The sequence below is a fragment of the Microtus ochrogaster genome, chromosome 4, assembly GCF_000317375.1.
Source record: "Microtus ochrogaster isolate Prairie Vole_2 chromosome 4, MicOch1.0, whole genome shotgun sequence".
Lineage (NCBI taxonomy): Eukaryota > Metazoa > Chordata > Mammalia > Rodentia > Cricetidae > Microtus > Microtus ochrogaster.
The window spans coordinates 52,833,442-52,851,731 of NC_022011.1; the positions used below are offsets into that span (position 1 = coordinate 52,833,442).

The 18,290-nt window shown below is 51.4% G+C and overlaps 1 protein-coding gene across 15 annotated transcripts in view; it reads left to right on the top strand.

Moving 5' to 3' along the window:
• The window catches only part of Cacna1b (calcium voltage-gated channel subunit alpha1 B), a 153,779-nt gene that overhangs the window by 122,175 nt on the left and 13,314 nt on the right, over nucleotides 1-18,290 (top strand). For all 15 annotated transcript variants that reach the window (XM_026777515.1, XM_026777526.1, XM_013345851.2 and 12 more), the window contains 7 exons: nucleotides 3,230-3,346; nucleotides 3,682-3,747; nucleotides 4,947-5,038; nucleotides 6,180-6,324; nucleotides 8,441-8,568; nucleotides 14,973-15,069; nucleotides 17,639-17,747. In XM_026777515.1, coding sequence (XP_026633316.1) covers nucleotides 3,230-3,346; nucleotides 3,682-3,747; nucleotides 4,947-5,038; nucleotides 6,180-6,324; nucleotides 8,441-8,568; nucleotides 14,973-15,069; nucleotides 17,639-17,747 — 754 coding nt within the window. The remainder of the gene's footprint in view (nucleotides 1-3,229; nucleotides 3,347-3,681; nucleotides 3,748-4,946; nucleotides 5,039-6,179; nucleotides 6,325-8,440; nucleotides 8,569-14,972; nucleotides 15,070-17,638; nucleotides 17,748-18,290) is intronic.

Here is an 18,290-nt window from a genome sequence, read left to right on the forward strand (position 1 = left end):
GGGCATTTAGGTTGTTTCTAGGTTCTGGCTATGACAAACAATGCTGCTATGAACATAGTTGAGCACATGTCCTTGTGGCACGATTGAGCATCCTTTGGATATGTACCCAAAAGTGGTATTACTGGGTCTTGAGGAAGGTTGTTTCCTAATTTTCTGAGAAATCGCCACACTGACATCCAAAGGGGTTGTACTAGCTTGCATTTCCACCAGCAATGCAGAAGTGTTCCCTTTTCCCCACAACCTCTCCAGCATAAGTTGTCATCAATGTTTTTGATCTTGGCCATTCTTAAAGGTGTAAGATGGAATCTCAGAGTTGTTTTGATTTGCATTTCTCTGATGACTAAGGATGTTGAGCATTTCCTTAAGTGTTTTTCAGCCATTTTAGATTCTTCTGTTGAGAGTTCTCTGTTTAGGTCTGTACTCCATTTTTTTTTTATTGAATTATTTGTTCTTCTGATGGCCAATTTCTTGAGTTCTTTGTATATTTTGGAGATCAGCCCTCTGTCTGATGTGGGGTTGGTGAAGATCTTTTCCCATTCTGTAGGCTGTCGTCTTGTCTTGTTGACCCTGTACCTCCTTGTCTCTTTTTTTTTTATTTTTTTTTAGATTTATTTATTAAGCATACAATGTATTGCTGGCAAGGAAGGCACCAGATCTCATTACAGATGGTTGTGAGCCACCATGTGGTTGCTGGGAATTGAACTCGGGACCTCTGGAAGAGCAACCAGTGCTCTTACCCTCTGAGCCAACTCTCCAGCCCCACCTCCTTGTCTCTTATCTTCCTCTACATAGCCCATACGACCACCCATTGTCTGTCTGTCTCTTTCCCTCTCTACCCATTTCAAATGAACGAAAGAGAACAGCTGGTTTAGAACTGCAGAATTTTGTCCTTTGGTGCTTGACCAGCCTGTGTCCATAGATCTGAGTGTCATGCTCAGGTGACACTCAGGAACAAGGTCTCATGACTAATTAGAGGCCATCGTGGGGTTGGATGCCAGGCCTTAAGGTCTGGAATAAGTCCAGCTATCCTTGTTGGGAGTGCCGTACAGTGCTTAGTATACTTTCAGCTCCCCATCTCCACCAGTTATGCCTCATCAACTGAGTATGGATGCCTCTCGAGGTTGGGAGCAGAACTGAGCCTGAAGTGTTAGAGACTGACAGTGAGACTGCCCATGTCTGAGACTTAGTGAAGCAGAAGCAGGGACGATCCTGGTAGCTGGAGCCACTTCCCGTGCAGCAGACACCATGGGTCCTGGGAGCGCAGGCCAGGTATACCTACTACCAGTGAGATGACCCAGCCAGAGGTGAAGGCACATGACGCACAGCTGTCTGCTTGTCCTTGGCCATCCTGCATGTGCTTGGCATGGTGGTTGCCTAGCCCGTCACTTAATGCTTGGGGCATCTGGCAGTCATCACCATCTAATCTCACGGTACTCTAGGGTTGCCTATCTGTTGCTGCCCCGTGCAGTCCTGAGCACTTATGGAGCTCCCAAGAGGAAAGCTTGGGTGAAGGGGTGTGAATCTTTGTCACCAAAGTGGAGATGACCATAGTTCAGTCTTGGCCTTCATACCTCAGGTCATCTAGATATGCTGTTGCTTACGGTGCCTCCCCACCATCCTGATTGCCTTCTGGCCTGCCTTTACTACAAGAAGCCCTTATTTTCCCCTCTTCAGGAGGTCTTTTCTTTGACAGGTACAGGCTGCTTTGATTTGGGCAAGCATTGTATTGCTCTAATCCCTGTCCCTTAAACCCAGCTGAACAGTTAGTTACCAAATAGAAGCCCGGAGAGAGGCAGGTGCTTGCCTTCTGCCTACGAATCCTTGGTATTAGTAGACAGTGGTTCTTGGCCCCAATGTCTATAAGCGAGAATCTTTCCTCATTGTGAGCTAGGAGTCTGCCAGCTGTGTCATCTTTCAGGGTCATGCCCTGAGGTGATATTTGCCCCATTGCTGATCTGGACATAGTTTGGGGCCCCTCCGTGTCCACAGACCCTTCTGTATAGTCTCTGAAATCAGTGCTGCTTCTAAGGCACCCACATCCTGCCCAGAATCACCATCAAGGTGACTATACCTCACCCCTTGCATGAACAGTCCAGAAACATTGTTACTCTGGTTGAGAGCCATACAAATCCGTTCCCAAGAGTGGAAGCAACAGACAAGGCAGATGTCCATTGGAAGTCAGCATGAAAGCCATCCCCCCCTCCCCCACCGAGATGGGCAGCCCTGGAGCATCTTCTCAGCTGGTCCCTGCTTTCGTGTCTGCATGTACTGTCCTGCTCTTCTGTCTCATTCAACATTTGTCTCCTCTTTCCTTTTCATTCGTCACTGAATCTTGACAACACAAACGTGTATGAGCCTGAGCTGCTTGCATATTGAAAACTGCCAAACGGTAGGAAGCTGCTTTCAGGCGATAGCATAGGCGCCTGGTGTCTGTCTAAATAGGCAGACAACACCTGGCTGCACAGGTGCGCTGTCAGTGCACGGATGCCGCCACAGATCCAGAGCCCTGAAAAGGCCTGTCAGTAACCCAAGGTGCCCAGGGTCAGGTAATCTTTAGAGTCTGGGGCTTAATGGTTTATTATTTTCGTGTACTTGGTTTTGAACCCTTGGTTGAGGGAGCAATGCCCAATGTCCTGGGTTCTCTAGAACAGAGGCCTGAGTGTGAGTGGCACAGATAGCGTCTGTGGTAACAACAGCAGTGACCATTCCTGCCCCTATGAGAATGTCTGCTAACATCTGGACCAGTCCCAGAGAAGCCAGCTAGTGGCTCAGACAGGCAAGACCTTTCCTGATTGAGCCCAGAAGGGAAGATTGACTGCTAAGCTCAAGCAGGGGTCACTTCAGGAATGCCCTTGGGAGAATACCTGGGTGGTTTGGCAGTGTTCTAGGAGAGGTTGCCAATATTCGAGGCTCATAGGTGATCTCCCAGCACTACTTGGCAGAAGTGGGGACATTGGAGAGTTTTTCTTTATGTCCTTTACTGTTGGGAAGCTGCCCTAGTGTGAAGGGATTTTCTCTGACTTGAGAACTGACTTACGGTGACAAGCTTTTCTTAAGGAAGGATGTCTGTGCAGCCAGTTGCTGCTTAGGCTAAAGCAATGGTTTCCTTTTCATTTCTTTTAACCACGTTTCTTTGGGGGGTCACAGGGACCTGGGGAAGGGTTGTAGGATGGACGCAGCCTGTCTGCCCTTTTGGAGAGAGATTTCAAACAATGCTTCTTCTTTGCAGAACAACTTCATCAACTTGAGCTTCCTCCGCCTCTTTCGAGCCGCCCGGCTGATCAAACTGCTTCGCCAGGGCTACACCATCCGCATCCTGCTGTGGACCTTCGTCCAGTCCTTTAAGGTAAAGCAGGGCTCCGGTAAGGGCTGGACAGCTCCCTTGGGCAGTTTCTGTTTCTCTTCCTTTGCCATGCTTCCTCTAGAAGGCTGAGCGAGGGCAGGGCATGCGTACCTCTTCAGCATCTGCTCTCCTAGTGCAGATCTCTAAAGACCTTCTGAGTGAGCAGTAGGTTATTCCCTAACACCCGTACAACTCTGAGCTAGGTTTGTGCTCTCAGATCACAGACAGGGCCACTTGCTGCTGGAAGGGCTCAGTGGTCAATGGGGTGGAGTTGGGCCAGGCTGAGGTGTGTGTAGCCTCAGGGATGCCCTGGAGCTGATGTGCTCATGTGTCTCCAGGCGCTGCCCTACGTGTGCCTCCTCATTGCCATGCTGTTCTTCATCTACGCCATCATCGGCATGCAGGTGGGTGCCACATGCCCAGATTGGATTGGATACAGGGCTCCTGTCTGCCGGGTGAAAGGGATATGGGCCACTGCTATTAAATGATGATAATACAATGAAGCGATCGTTTACTGTGAACCAGATACTAGTGTAAGCATTGAATTCAGCCCCAGAAGCGCTGCATTGTGGCAGAGGAAACCAGGACAGCACAGGCTGGGCTCACAGCCACCCATTTTGCTCACTCCCGTTTCCCTGGGAAGCCATACTTCAGTGTTTTTGAAAGTGAGGTCCACCAGGGGTTAGGATATCCATCCAGGCACTTTTAGATTAGTCACCAGCATCTGACTGGTGGCTCCGTGCTGTCCGGCAGCCAGTTAAAGGTCAGATGTTACTGATGAAATCCTTCCCAGAGTGTAAGCAGAACCCCCCTCCCACCAGATCATTGAACTCAACAATAACTTGGTTTTTCTTTATTTTGTCAAAGAATACTGCTGTGCTAATTCTTCAGGGCAAAAGAACATTCAGAAGATTTAAATCAGCATCCTAACTGTAAATGTCGCCACTTCTGAACAGTGTAGACAGGAGGTGCCAAAGCCTTGAGCTTTATGAATTCTAAGACTCTTATTTCAGACTGCAGTTTTCTCAGTTTAAAGCTTTCCTGAGATTTGATGCTATTTAAAACAAACATGTACTTTTTTTGTTGCTTTTGTCTGTGGTTGTCCAATAACGTGTGTTTCTCTGATCTTTGTGGAACGATGGTAGTTCATAGACTTTCACTTAGTCTGGGTATTAGGCTTAGCTTGGCTCCTGACTCATCTGCATTTCTTATCCTGGAAGCAGTCTGTTAGATTGCCCATTGTGCTGTTTGCACAGGAGATCCCAAAGAGCATTCCCCAAGCTGTTACCAACCTAATTATAGTTTTAGACTAGAGAGTGACCTAAAAGGCCTCCTTCCTAGTCAGAACGGAGCCCAAGCCCCATGTATCCAGGCTTACTCAGACTTGCATCCGTGGGTAGACTCCGAGCCCCAGCCGCGTGCAGGGAGCTGAGGGATGAGTGTGCTCCAACCAAAGGTTGTCTGTTTGGGACCTGCGGTAGTCCCAGGCGACCCCATCTCTTGTGCTGCCCTCAGTGTTGCATGAACACTTTCTCTCGCCCCATCTAGTGAGTATAGCTCCCAAAATCCAGCGCCAATATTCTGTTATTTTTCTCCATTTCAGGTTTTTGGAAACATTGCCCTTGATGATGACACCAGTATCAACCGACATAACAACTTCCGAACATTTCTGCAAGCCTTGATGCTGTTGTTCAGGTGCGCTGTTGTTCACCTGAAGAGCGTGTCCACTCTTCACTTGGTAGTCAAGGATCAGTTCCATTCATGGGGACCACGTCCCTTCCAGAACCAAAATAATGCCACTTCTGTCGAGTGGTCCTTCCAATTCTTTTCCTTTCTATTTATTTTTTCCAAAGGGCTCTTGTCTGACTCCTCTTGATAGAAAAGAAGTACCCCGGGAAGGGATCCTGTGGCCCCTGTGCCAACCTAACCTGTAGCGCTGCTCCCCAGTGAGAGCCAAAAGGTGTCTGGAGGCGGTACAGTGTGGGCGGGCAGCAGGTGCTTGGCAAGGTCCCCTTGGACCCGATCACTGTACTGGCAGCACCTGCATCAATGGATAAAAGAGAAACAGGACCCCCAGGGAGTTTTCAGCTACTTAGAGAGAGGAGCCAGCTCCACCAAACTGGTGGTCTGCATGTGCCTTCACTCTCTGCCCTTCCCCCATTGCTCTCGCTGGAACCACAGTGGCCCAGACTCCTGGGTGCCTTCAGAAAAGTAGCAGGCGACACTCAGGGGCCAGAGCAAGAGGCCCATCTGCATGAGCTCTAGTGCTGTAGACACCCCCAGTCTTCCTCAGAAGTGTTCTGAGGCTTGAAGTAGGAGGAAGGTGTGAGATACCTCTCCGCCTCTTACAGTCTTTTATCGGCCATCTCTGCCTCTAGACTGAGGAAATGGGCTACACCCCCGCCCTGCGGGACCCTGGGAGGCCACTCTGGCTTTCTTGCTCAGAGCTGATAAAGGGGAACAGTGGTCTTCCTGATGGCAGGCTGGTGGCTGAGTGCAGAAAGTGGTCGCTAGACTGGCCACAGAGTTAAAGGGTGACGAGGACAAAGAAGACTGAGTTTCAAAAGTCAGGAGCGTGCTGGAGCGTGTTGCGTGCACACGGCAGTGAGTGTGCACAGCGGGCAAGCTCCCAGTGCATAGGCCACTTCCAGGGCTTTCTCAGTTAGTGGTCGGTTTGGAAATCTCCTGTCATCCGGGCTCTGCACTTGTACAAAACCTCATAAGAGGGGGTTCCCTCTACCCCGCTGTCCCAATGGCTCTGCCACCCAGGCTCTGGGCTTGCTGGACAGCTCCCCCTGGGCCTGCCTTTGTGTGCTTACCACTCTGTCCTTCTCAGGAGTGCCACTGGGGAGGCCTGGCATGAGATCATGCTGTCTTGTCTGGGCAACCGGGCCTGCGATCCCCATGCCAATGCCAGCGAGTGTGGGAGTGACTTTGCCTACTTTTATTTCGTCTCCTTCATCTTCCTTTGTTCCTTCCTGGTAAGTTCTTTCCTTGGGCCACGTTTGTCTGTCTCAGGCCATCACTTTGTTGGGTCCCGAGTTTGATCAAGTCCACATTATACGCTAGTCCCATGCTAAAAGCCTGTGTGCGCTGTGGCAATGGAGTTCATTGAGGCAGGGTGCCTGGGTTGCTGAGTAAGTAACTCTAGGATTAGATGTAAAAGGTTGGTGACCTGGTCCTTAGGCATGGGGAACCCCAGGAACCTTGGACAGTAAGGGATAGAGCTGCAGAATGAGTGGAGAGACAGTGGCCAAGAGGAGGTTGAGAGATTTGGGGAGGGCTCATCTACAACTTGAAGGTAGAGCTGATTGAAGAAGAGAAAAGAAAGCCACGCTCTGGAATTTTCTAAGCACTAAGTGTGGGCCCTTCCTCTGATGGACGCATGCAGCTCTGCCAGCGTAGGTTAGAAGACAGGAGAGACAGGGCGCAGATCTCAGGGCGGGATATGTGAATGAGTTAGCCCCGTGTCGAGGTGGCAGTGTAGCTGAACTGTGCCTTCTGTGTCCACGATGCACAGCTCAGCAGCTCGTGTGTGGGACTTCAGCAGCACGAATCTCCTGAGTGCCTGTTAGAAGTTCAGAGCCCTTAGGCTAGGAAAATGGCTCAGGCGGTAAAGCGCCTGCCATCCAAGCAGGAGGACCTGAGTTCCTCAGCCCCTATGTGAGAGCGGTATGTAACCCCAGTGCTGAGAGGAGCGCAGTGTGGAGCTGGCTGGGTCACTGAAGCTCCTTACATAGTCAGAGCAGCAGAGTTAGTGACCTCCAGGTTCAGGGAGAGGCTCTGTTTTAAAAAGTAAGATGGATAACTGATTAAGGAAGACATATGATGTGTGTATGTGTATGGACACACAGTGTCCACACATGGGAACAGAAGCAAATACATACAGCTTATGAATACACATATATGTGCCCAGGGTCCACACCAGAAAACAGGAGCAACTACACACAATATACACATACATCCACGGAGGAGAGAAGTACCAGGCTCTGCCTCAGGCTTGCTATAGCTCTGGAGAAAGGATCCAGAAATCTGGGCTTTTTCCTTAAAAATAAAAGACATCCTTATTTTTGTTTTTGCACATGCACATCTCACTGTGTCTAAGTGTGTCCCGAAAGGCCAGAAGAGGGTATTATATTCCCTGGAGGGTCACAGGCAGTTGTGAGCCACCTATATGGATGTGGTAAACCTAACTCCAGATGTTCTTAACTGCGAGTCATTTCTCCAGCCTCCTCCCCTTTCATGTGTGTGTGTTTATGTATGTGTTTCTATGAGTGTGTGCATGCGTGTGTAGGGGGTGCATATGCATGTGGAAGCCAGAGGTTCATGCCAGGTATCTTCCTCAATTTGCTCTCTACCTTATTTTTTTGAAACGGGGCCCCTGCTGAACCTAGAATGCATCCATCAGTTTGGCTTTGCCGGCTGTTGCATGAGCTTCACTAGTGCTGGGTTACAGATGTGCCCCTCTGTGCCTGGCAGAATGCTTGCCTAGCATTCACAAAACCCTGGGTTTGATTCCCAGCACGGCATAAACTGGGTGTGGTGGGCACGCACCGATAATTCCAGTACCCAGAAGGTGGAGGATCAGAAACGTAAGGTAATCTTCTGTATAGCAGACTCTAGCCAGCCTAGACTTCGCACAAAGCAATAGTAATCAAAACAGTGTTGTTGGCATAAGGATAGCTGGATAAGCCAGTCAAAGAAAGTCAATAATCTAGAAATTACCTAACACTATGGCTCTATTGTTTCAGATGACTGGCAGGCTTATTGAACACGCTGCAGGGGCCGCATGGGAGTACCGGGCAGTAAAACAGTGCCGCCTGTAGTCCGGCCAGGTCATTTTTTGACAGCAACACTTGTAGGGAAATGATTTTCTGTCTTTTAGTCTTTCTGTCTTTTCAAGAGTAAAAATTGGGATTTCTGGGGTTAAGAATCCCCAAGACTGAGGAGACCCTGGAAGTCCCAGTGCAAGGAGGCCTTACCAATGAGAGTGGCCTCTACTCCCAGAGGGCTCCTCTGGGCAGCTGTGGGCAGAGCTGGAGGGCGGGTAAGAAGGCCCACTGGATCATGTGCCACCTCTTCTCCTTCTCCCTGCAGATGCTGAACCTCTTTGTTGCTGTGATCATGGACAATTTTGAGTACCTCACGCGGGACTCTTCCATCCTAGGGCCTCACCACCTAGATGAATTCATTCGAGTCTGGGCTGAGTACGACCCAGCTGCGTGGTGAGTGAGCACCAGCACTCTATGGTCCTCAGAGCTGTCATTACCTGTGGCTCTCCAGACAGGGCCAGGGTGGACTTAGACAGCCCCATGTGCATGTCCCCCTCAGGTGTTGGTCTGAGGCCTAGGGACTTAACCCGGTTCCGCATATGGTAGCAATGGTCCCCCTTTCGGAACACGTTCCTCTTTGACCCCATGCCTTGGTGCAGCTCTCGGACAGAGACACAATCTTTGAGACCCTCAGTACGCTCCTCAGGAGAGTGCCTATGCCTGGGGGTCAGGGACATTTCCAGGGCTCTTTGCACAGAAGTGTCCTGCCTTCTCCCAAGGCTTGTGTGATGGACATGTGATCCAGTGCGGGAGGGCGAAGAGACACATGTGGAGGAGACCTGTGTAACGATCAGGGCTTGAGAGCAAATGTCACATGTGGGTTTTGCTGCCGCTGCTGCTGACATTTGAAGTATTGGTGACTGAGCCCAGAGACATGTGCTAGTTGGGCTGGCACTGTGCCAACTCTACCCTACCGTCCATAATGTGGGCTTTAAATATTTCTCTAGATGGACTTGGGTTTTCCTCTCTGCCATTTCTTTTGGAGACAGGAGCCTGTGTATGTCTGTTCCTAGCCCTAATTGCATGTTGTAGGTTGCTAGGTGGAGCTTTATTAAAACCAGAGGAACTGGAAGGTCTTATTAGTTTCTGCTCCTTTAATCAACGCAGGAAACAGTTACTATGCTACATAAGTTAGGTGTGATTTGTTTCTAGACAGCAAGGGCCTCACGGAGTGGTTTGGGTTCAAAAGTCAAAGTTGTTTGGCGCTGGGTTCCACAGAGAGCCCTGAAACATTCTGCCGTACGAATCTCTCATGCCAGAGACCGTACTCAGGAAGGCAGGCAAGCAGGACACCAGGGGCTCTCCATCTGTGTGTGTGTGTGTGTGTTCATCCCTTCGCCTGCCTGGCCCTGAATACTCTGAGCGCTCATGTCATTTACTCGTGCACCCTTCATCTTCTCTCACCTGTTTCCTCGTTCACTTCTTCGTGATTGTATCTATCTATCTCACAAAAAACCAACTTAAGGAAGAAAATCTATTTTGGCTTATAGATTTTTGTTTGTTTGCTTGCTTGCTTTTGTTTTGTGAGACAAGGTTTCTCTGTATAGCCCTTTGCTGTCCTGGAACTCTCTCTGTAGACCAGGCTGGCCTCGAACTCACAGAGATCCACCTGCCTCTGCTTCCCGAGTGCTAGGATTAAAGGTGTGTGCCACCACAGTCTGGCTAGTTTGGACTTATAGTTTAAGAAGTGATAAACCTAGCACGGAGGGAAGGCATAGTGGCGGGAGCCTGAGACAGCTGGTCACAGTCATAGATGGATGCTGGGGTTCAGCTCCCGTTTTTCTTTTCCTTCAGTCTGGGACCCCAGCCCTTGGAATGATCTCCCCTACATTTAGACTGGGGCTTCCCATCTCAATCCAACCTAGACGTTCTCTCACAGAGAGACGGCTCAGAGGCTCGTCCCTTGGGCGATTCTTGATCCCGTTCCGCTGACGCTCAGCATTGACCGTCATACCCACACATTCACTTGCTCAGTCATTTCTTACTTAACTGCTCATCACATATTCTCTTCTTCAGTCACTCAAGTGATGATCGCTGAGGCTCTTCCCTATAAGACAGGTTATAGAGAAAGAGGCTGCAGGAGCTGACTGATGGGGAGATACAGGCCTCTTGTCTCATTGACCGTGACTGTTCAAGAACTGTGCTGGGAACGAACAGTTTTCTCTGAATGAATGAGCGTTCACTTCCTATGCCCTAGGGATGGACGAGAAAACTGCAGCTGTAGGCAGTTCCCCGCCTGCCCTGGCCTGCCTGTCATAGGTCTGTGTTCAGCATTTTCTATGGGAGAGTCAGATGACTGATGATAGTCAGGGTCCTGGTGGAGAGCCTGGAGGAGGTGGTTAGGCCGGGCGTGCTCAGGTGTCTGATTAAGACCCTGGAGGATGTTTAGGTTTCTGGTGGAGAGCTAGAAGATACGATCAGACTACTGGCCAGAGTCCTGCTTCCCAAGGAGCCCTTGGATTCTGCCCCCTCTTCCCTAACTTGATGCTCAGCACAGGAGTGCTCAGTCCACCCAGAGGACTTGAGGGATAGCTGGACTTCCTTCTGCTGGGCTAGAAGATTCCTGTTGCCCCTGTCTGCCTCTCCTCCACCCCTAGAGATGGACACGAAGACTATGGTTGTATAATTCCTCACCTGCCCCTGTCTGCCTCTCCCAGGGTGCTTTCTGGGGTGCCTCATGAAGCTGTAGTCCTGGAAATTTCACAGCATTGGTTAGGAGCATGGGACTCAGGTCTCTTCTCTTGGGGCTATTTGGACTGACAACATCTCCATGTATATTTTCCATTTATATGAGAAATCTTCAGTTTTTACATAGGCCAGAGGCAGCAGAACCATTTGTTGTTGTTACTGCATTTGTACTTGATCAGTTTTTTACTTCGCAGAGGCTTCTCATCTCTGATATATTCATATGCTTTCCCTACAATGTCCAAGACCCTTACTGAGATGCATAGGCCCAGGGATATTACATTGGTTCTGTGGTTAGGTATGTCACTGGGGTGGGGTGCCATGGAGACACTAGACCTTGGCATGAAAAGGACAGGACAGGCTCCAACTGCAGAAGTGCTCCTTGGCACTCCCCAGTGAGCCTGACTATGACCTGAAGAGTCACTGCTGTTTCTGGGATGTCTTCCCAAGAGGAATATGTGCTGCAGAAAACAGATGTTCTGTACAGTGCACTCTGCACTGAAGGCCAGCTGCAAAGGAGCAGCATCCCCAGTTCTTTATATCGGTTGTAACCAAGAGAGGGAGTTATGTTCACAGCAGCGCTTAGCGAACGGACATGGCCCGAGTACAGCCGTGCAGCCTTGCACAGTAGACTTCAGTCTGTTTCCTAAGTCAAGAGCTGGGGAACCTGGGGTCCTGCAAGTAACGGGCAAGTTAAAGAGATGGCCAAACAAAAGCTTTGAGGCAGAGGTAACACATGGCCAGAAGACAGGATCAGGCAACCCAAAGTACAAGTACACCAGTGAGCACTGAGGTTGATGCTGGTTCCCCTCCATACTACTCCAGGAGCTGAGACTTGACGGTACACCCAAACAGGTTAGAGCTGGACCCTACATCTGAACAGGGTCACTGCACACCTGGCAGGTGGTTGTCTTTATTTCCCAAGCAACCACATGATGTTTCTCATCATCTGACAAAAACTTTGAAACCACACACCAACAGTCAAATTTTCTAACATTTGTGTATGTGTATGCACAACCACAGCTGTGTGTGAACATGTGCATGTGTGTTTATGTGAAGGAGCCTATGTGTCCTATGCATGTGCACAAAAATATGTACATACATTTTGCACACATAGGCACATTCATGCATACAAACATGTTTTGTGTATCCATGTAAGTTTATCTCTGTGTATGTGTGTGAGAGACTGTTTATACATACACATCTATGTATGTATGGTAAGTATACATGTATGTCATGTGCATCTGTAAGTCATTACATGTATGTATGTGTGTGTGTACATGTTAGGGTGTTTATGTGTCATTTGTGTGCTGTGTGAGCTTACACATGTTGTGGGATACTAGAAAGGCATGGTGCTCCTGGGAGCTGTGGATGTCTTTCTCCAGCCTCCCTCTTGTGGCTTCAACACAGCGTGTTGAGGCGTGGAGACTCAAAATGACAATGACAGTCACATATTCACCCATCTGTTCAGTAAGCATTTCCTCAGCATCTGCTGTGTCCTGGTTTGAGTCCCAAAGATGAAACCGTAAGCAGGCTGTGTGATGGGTTAGTCGTGTGGCCACAGCTGGAGGCCAGGATGTTGTGGGGGAGGGAGAGGTCATGTGGCATGGGAACTGTACCAAAGGAGGCGAGCGGAAGAGGAACTGAGTTCTAGGTTGCTAGGTGGGCACAGATGTGAGGGGCGAGCAGGGTGGACAGTACGAGGCTCGAGCGAGTACTAAAAGCAGAGAGAATGAGATTGAAATAGTGTTAAACGGGGTAACTTTGCCTTTTTTTTTCTTGGTAGACAGTGGGGGAGCTTTTGAATATTTTTGGGAAAATACCCAGAAATAGCAGGATTAACAGTGTCATGCCCACATGATGCTGCTGTCATATTACAGACTTGGTGGAATGGCCCCCAGTGCCATTGTCCCTGGGGTCCAGCAATAAGGGGTAAACACAGAAAACTGGGTGTGGTTTGATGCTGATTGAACTAAGAGGGTAGAAACAGAGGAGAAAGGGGGTCAGTGCTGGCCAGATTCCAGGGGACCCCAGTGTGTCCAGGGAGATGGGGGCAATCTAGAGGCATTTAGATGTGCACTTCTGCACAGGGTTTCTGCATCTGAGAAATGGGCGGGGCGTGTCATGGTAGTGAGAGCAAAGGTCAGAAGGAGAAGCCCTGTGGAAAAGGGCTCTGGCATCATTGGGGAGCTGAAAGAGGGGATTAGACAGCAAGTGCAATGATAGGCGTGGCACAGGGTGCAAAGCGGGGCTCATGGGGGGTGCCGCGGGCGTAGACAGCATGTTATTCTGAGTGTTTCCCGGCTTCATTCACTGTAGGGATTATCTTGGGGCTGCCACTTTCCGGGGAGCACTGGACTCCAGGTCCCACTAGGAAGTACTGTCTAGTCGTAACTCTCACCTCCACCTCACAGCTCATCTTCCATTGCAGACTGGGTGGGTCGGTGGGACGGACTCCATCATGCCTTGTTGCCATAACCTGTGACATTTCCTTTCCAGTTGCCGGATTCATTATAAGGATATGTACAGTTTGTTGCGTTGTATTGCGCCACCCGTTGGCTTAGGAAAGAACTGCCCTCGTAGGTTGGCCTACAAGGTTTGCAACTTCAGAGCCTCCATCTGACATACTTCCCTGCCCGAATCGCAAACACTGCACACACTCCCTGCCTGACTCGGGAATGACAACACCTCACCTTCTCTTTCCTCTGTCCTGCCCTGCCCTGCATTCCAGCATCCTGGATACTGTGGTTCCCTATCTTATCTCCCCAACCCATCCAGCTGGCTGGAGGCAGGCAGCCTTCAAGACAGCGCCCAAGGAGTTTTCTGACCTGGCTAGGCTGAGTCTAGCAGGCCCAGCTGACTGGGTGTGGGGAGTGGGGCTGGGGGTTGTGGGTGAGACAGGTCCTGCCCTTACCAAAGCAACAGCCATCACACCCAGCATTCCTGCAGGCTCTTATGAATGGGCTGCTGGTCAGACAGGCCAGAGGCTGCGAGCCCAGAGGAGAAGTATGGATGTGGTGCAAATAAACAAGGAGCAGGGGTCCTTGTGGGCCAGAGAGGCTTTCAGGTCCCAGGGGGGAAGAGAGAGGGGACAAAAAAGAGGAGCCCTCCTGCGTCGCTTCTGGATTGATGTGCTCAGCTCAGGGAGAAAAGCCCTGGCCTGGAACTGGGAGCGGAGGGCAGGGTCTGGGCAGATCTGCCCTCTGGAGAAAGGCTGGACTCTGCTGTGTCTCTGAGACCCCAAGCCCACAGGCAGGTGCCCTGGGGTAGAGGGAAGCCCCAGCCTCTCGACTTGGGAAGATGCTTCACCAGCCCCTAAGATGCTCCCCTGAGTCCCCAACGGTGGGTTCCAGGCCCCACAAGGGGCACATCCAACCTGTTGGTCCCAACCCGTGCTGTCAGAGGCACCAGTGGCGCCAGGCCACAGCTTACTCAGCTCCTCCCTTCCTGCGGTCTCCTTCCCACCCAGCCCTGACCTCAGCAGCAGCCCTGCCCTGGGCTGGCCTCGGGCGTCTCTGGGCTTGGAGCTGACTTGACCGGTCTTAAGTTTAGTCCCCTAAGAGCTCCAGGGATCCTTCTCTGGCTTTCTAGTCTGTCGTAGCTCTTTCTCCACTTTAGCCTCTGGCCTTACTTGGAAGCAGATCTGAGCTGCCCACTGAGGCAGGTGTCGCTATTGTGGCTCTCAGTGGCAGCCGTCCCGGCCCCACACAGCTTGGCCAGTGCTTCCTGCATGGTGAAATGGTTCTCTCTGATTTGGCCTTGTCTGCGGTTCTAAAAGAGTAAAGTCAGAAATTTATAACCCAAAGCCGCCCCGATGCAGCCCTCCCTCAACCCCTCCATGTTCATTAGCTCAGACGTCACCCCTGCCCGCTGCCCTGCACTGGGCTGCTATGAGGAGGTGAGGCTGGGGGTGGGGGCAAGCAAGGGTCAAGTCAAGCAGAGACTCCCTCATTTTACTTGTTTTGATTTGGGGCGTTTACCCGACACTTTGGTTAACTGAATCTGTTTTCTTGTCTGCTTCCTCCCCTGCCCGCTCCCTGCTCTACCCCTCCTGCCGTGTGCCTCTCCTGTGGACCACCCCACTATGCCTGGCCTCTGGAACGGGTTTCCAGTGGGCGCATCAGTTACAATGACATGTTTGAGATGCTGAAACACATGTCCCCACCTCTGGGGTTGGGGAAGAAATGCCCGGCTCGAGTTGCATACAAGGTAGACCTTGACCCTGCACTGACCCTGCACCCAACCCAGGGCCCTCTGTGCTAGGCTGGGCCCGCCTGGGCCTTGCTCAGCCCGCAGAGCACTCATGGGCTCCCCCTGCTTTTTCAGGGTTTGTCTGGCTGTGTGGCTGTACCTGGCTGCCTTACCGCTGCTCCCATACCACCCTGAAACCCATTGCTCCCATCCCAGATAGCGGGACATGTCTCTGCACTAACCCCAACACCCCACCCGGCTTCCCCATTACTGACATCCTTGAGAAGCTCAGGACGACAGAGCCAGAGTCAACTCCACCCTGCCCCACCCTTTCTCCTTCCCTTCCTCTGCCTTCCCAAGAATGAGAAGACAAACCAATGCTTTTTGGACAGAGGGTGCTTTATTCTGGGCTTGGGACTACCCGGCTGCCCTGTCCCCTGTGCTCCCATCATGGGCGGTCATCAAGTCTGCAGGGTCAGGCCTTGGGGGATACACAGGGCGGTGGAGCCTCTGCCGCTCACCTCTTTCCCTGCCCTTCTACCCCTGCTAAGCTCAGCCTTGTAGGGATGTCTGCCCAGCTGCAGTCTCCAAGGGCTTCCTAAGCTTCCTAGTGGGAAGGGGTGCCTTGATGTTGGAAAGGAATGGGTGTTCAGACACCCTCGGGTGAGGGTCCCAGCTTGGGAAGTTCAGGAGTCACGAGGAAGGAAGTGAGCAAGGACACCTCCAGGCCTCCTTCCTGGCCCAGTCACAAGCTTCTTCTGCCTGCAGTGCTACCTTCAGCACCCCCAGTCCCTACTGCTCCCCAGTAAACAGCGCACCCTGTGTTTGCCTCTGTCTGAGAGAGCTTTCCGCCAGAGCCTCCCTCTTTGGTTCACCGTCCTCTGTCCGTATTCTGTCTCTGTACCCCATCCTGGGTTTATGTCTGCCACGTCATTCAGTGTAGTCTGTGGGGACCAACCAGCTCTCCCACCACTCACAGATGCCTCTGGGTTCTTCCTGCCTTTATCCGCCCCCAACTAGCATGTGTGTTGAAAGCGCAGAGGCCCTGCATGCATGCATGTCTCTATCCACAGGAGGGAGAGCTCTGTTCCTATGACACCCGGTCAGGCAGAAAGGCAGGCACGAAGGCTTGTGCTGCCCTTTCTAGCCATGCCTACGGATCCCAAGGTGCAGGGTATGACCAGACCAAGGGAGGCTTCTGGGTAGGTTGGAGGTGGCTTGGGGCAAGATGGGAGGGCCCGAGAGAGGCTTGGAGTACCATTTCTGGACCTTATTTACCCTGGTCTTGCCACTCTGCTTCTCTGAGGTTCTTTCTCTGCCCTCCATGACTAGGGGCAAACCAGTGGGAAGGGGGAGCCTTATCAGGGTAACCCTTGGTGTCCTGGACAGATCTCCCCCTCTCAGAAATAGTCTGCTTGCTCTTCTCTCATTCCCATCCTAACCCCCTCCCTGGAAGAGGAACTCCCTGGCCTCTCACACTGCCATCGGTGCTGGTCTGCAGGGATGCCATGCTCTGGGAAGCAGTTTTTCCTGGTGTGCAACATACATGACATGTGAGGTCCTGGTCCTGTAATTGGATGTGCCCAGTGGGGCTTTGCCAGCATTCGTAGGGCAAGAGCCTACCTCCTATTTTCTGTGCTCCTGTGCCCCCTGTGTTTACAACAGAGATACAGAACTTGGCGACAAGGTACTAGGGGCTGGGCTTTGTGGCCCTCCCCCAAAGAAGAGTGCTTGCCCCAGGGAGGAGCTCCTGTCTCTGGTTTTCTTCCTGTATAGAGGACACAGTGGGGTACAGTAGTCTTGGGGTGCTTCTTGGCCAAGGGAGTGCTCCTCAGATGCCCCTGAGTCCTCCTCAAGGGCCCAGATGTTCTCAAAGCCAGAAACTCTTGCAGCTGCCGAATTGCCCCAGAGGACTGATTCAGACACCCTGTGTTAAGGTGTTTTGTCTCTGAAACCCGAGAAAGGAAAGGGAGCTAGCCACTCAGATGGGAGCAGAATAAGCCTGAGACCGTATGCACCCCTCCGCTCTGGCCCCTGGAAGGTCTGTTAAGACCCATGATAGTGTTTCTCTTCAAGTGTTTCTTTCCGGCCCATTAGTGTGGTTAAGACTTGAGTTAAGTGAGTTTCTCTCTTGAGGCGTGCCCCACCGGGACTGGACCTCAGAGAGGCCTTTGGCTGCCGCTCCTAGATGATCCAGTTGCAGATAGAAGAGGACAGGTAAGCAAAGTCATAGGACAGGGTCCCATCTGTTCTTTGGCTGTCCCAGAGAGTAGCGCTCTGTCTTGGATCCCCCACCCTTTTGGCATTCACAGGCAGTGGGCAGGAGCCAGGGTCCTGGCCTAGCCTCTGCTTTAGCTTTTACTTGGATCTCTGCTCTTCTCTAGCCAGGAGAATCTCAGCTCAGATGAGAGTGGGGTCCGGGAGGAGAGAATGCTGGCAAAACTTCCACCAACCCAGCCTTCTTGGACCAGGCACCTGCCGGGACCCCTCTCAGGAAGCCACGCCAAGCTCCAGAGCCCAGATACTAACTGTAGGGTGGGAGTGAGCCTGCCATGCTTGGCCCTGATCTGCCCCTACTCATCCCCAGCGCCTGGTTCGCATGAACATGCCCATATCCAATGAGGACATGACGGTGCACTTCACCTCCACGCTGATGGCCCTCATCCGGACAGCGCTGGAGATCAAGCTTGCCCCAGGTGAGTGGGGGGCCCTGGGGAAGGGAGGGCACTGGCCAGCCCATCCTTGGGCACTGTGACTTCCTGTTTCAAAACAGAACAACACCCACACTAAACTGATGTACTTCACGTAAGAAGGAGGATAAAGGAACGGGCTCTGTCTGGGCACAACTGGATAGATTTTCCTGTTCTGCTAGGCGCTGTCTACCCTGAAGATTTCCTTAGCACTACAATGACCTCGTAATTAGGGAAGAACCAGCATAGTGAACTGCAATCCCTTGTTCTAGATCATTCCGTCCAGCAGTGATAGCCTGCCCCCATCGTGTAATAGGGAGCCTGTACCATCTTTCCCTTCCCCTCTACTAGAGGGACCCTCCACCCCATCACTTTCCCATAGCTTAGCCTCTTCTGTTGTGAGGAGTGGAAGCCCAGCCTCCTTTGTACTCCAGGTCCCATCTTCTCTCAACATCTCCCTAAGGATGTTACCCATGGTATCATCCTCTGCTACTTGTGTCAATATGTGAGCACACACTTATCGCTGCTTTCTTTTTTTTTTTTTTTTTT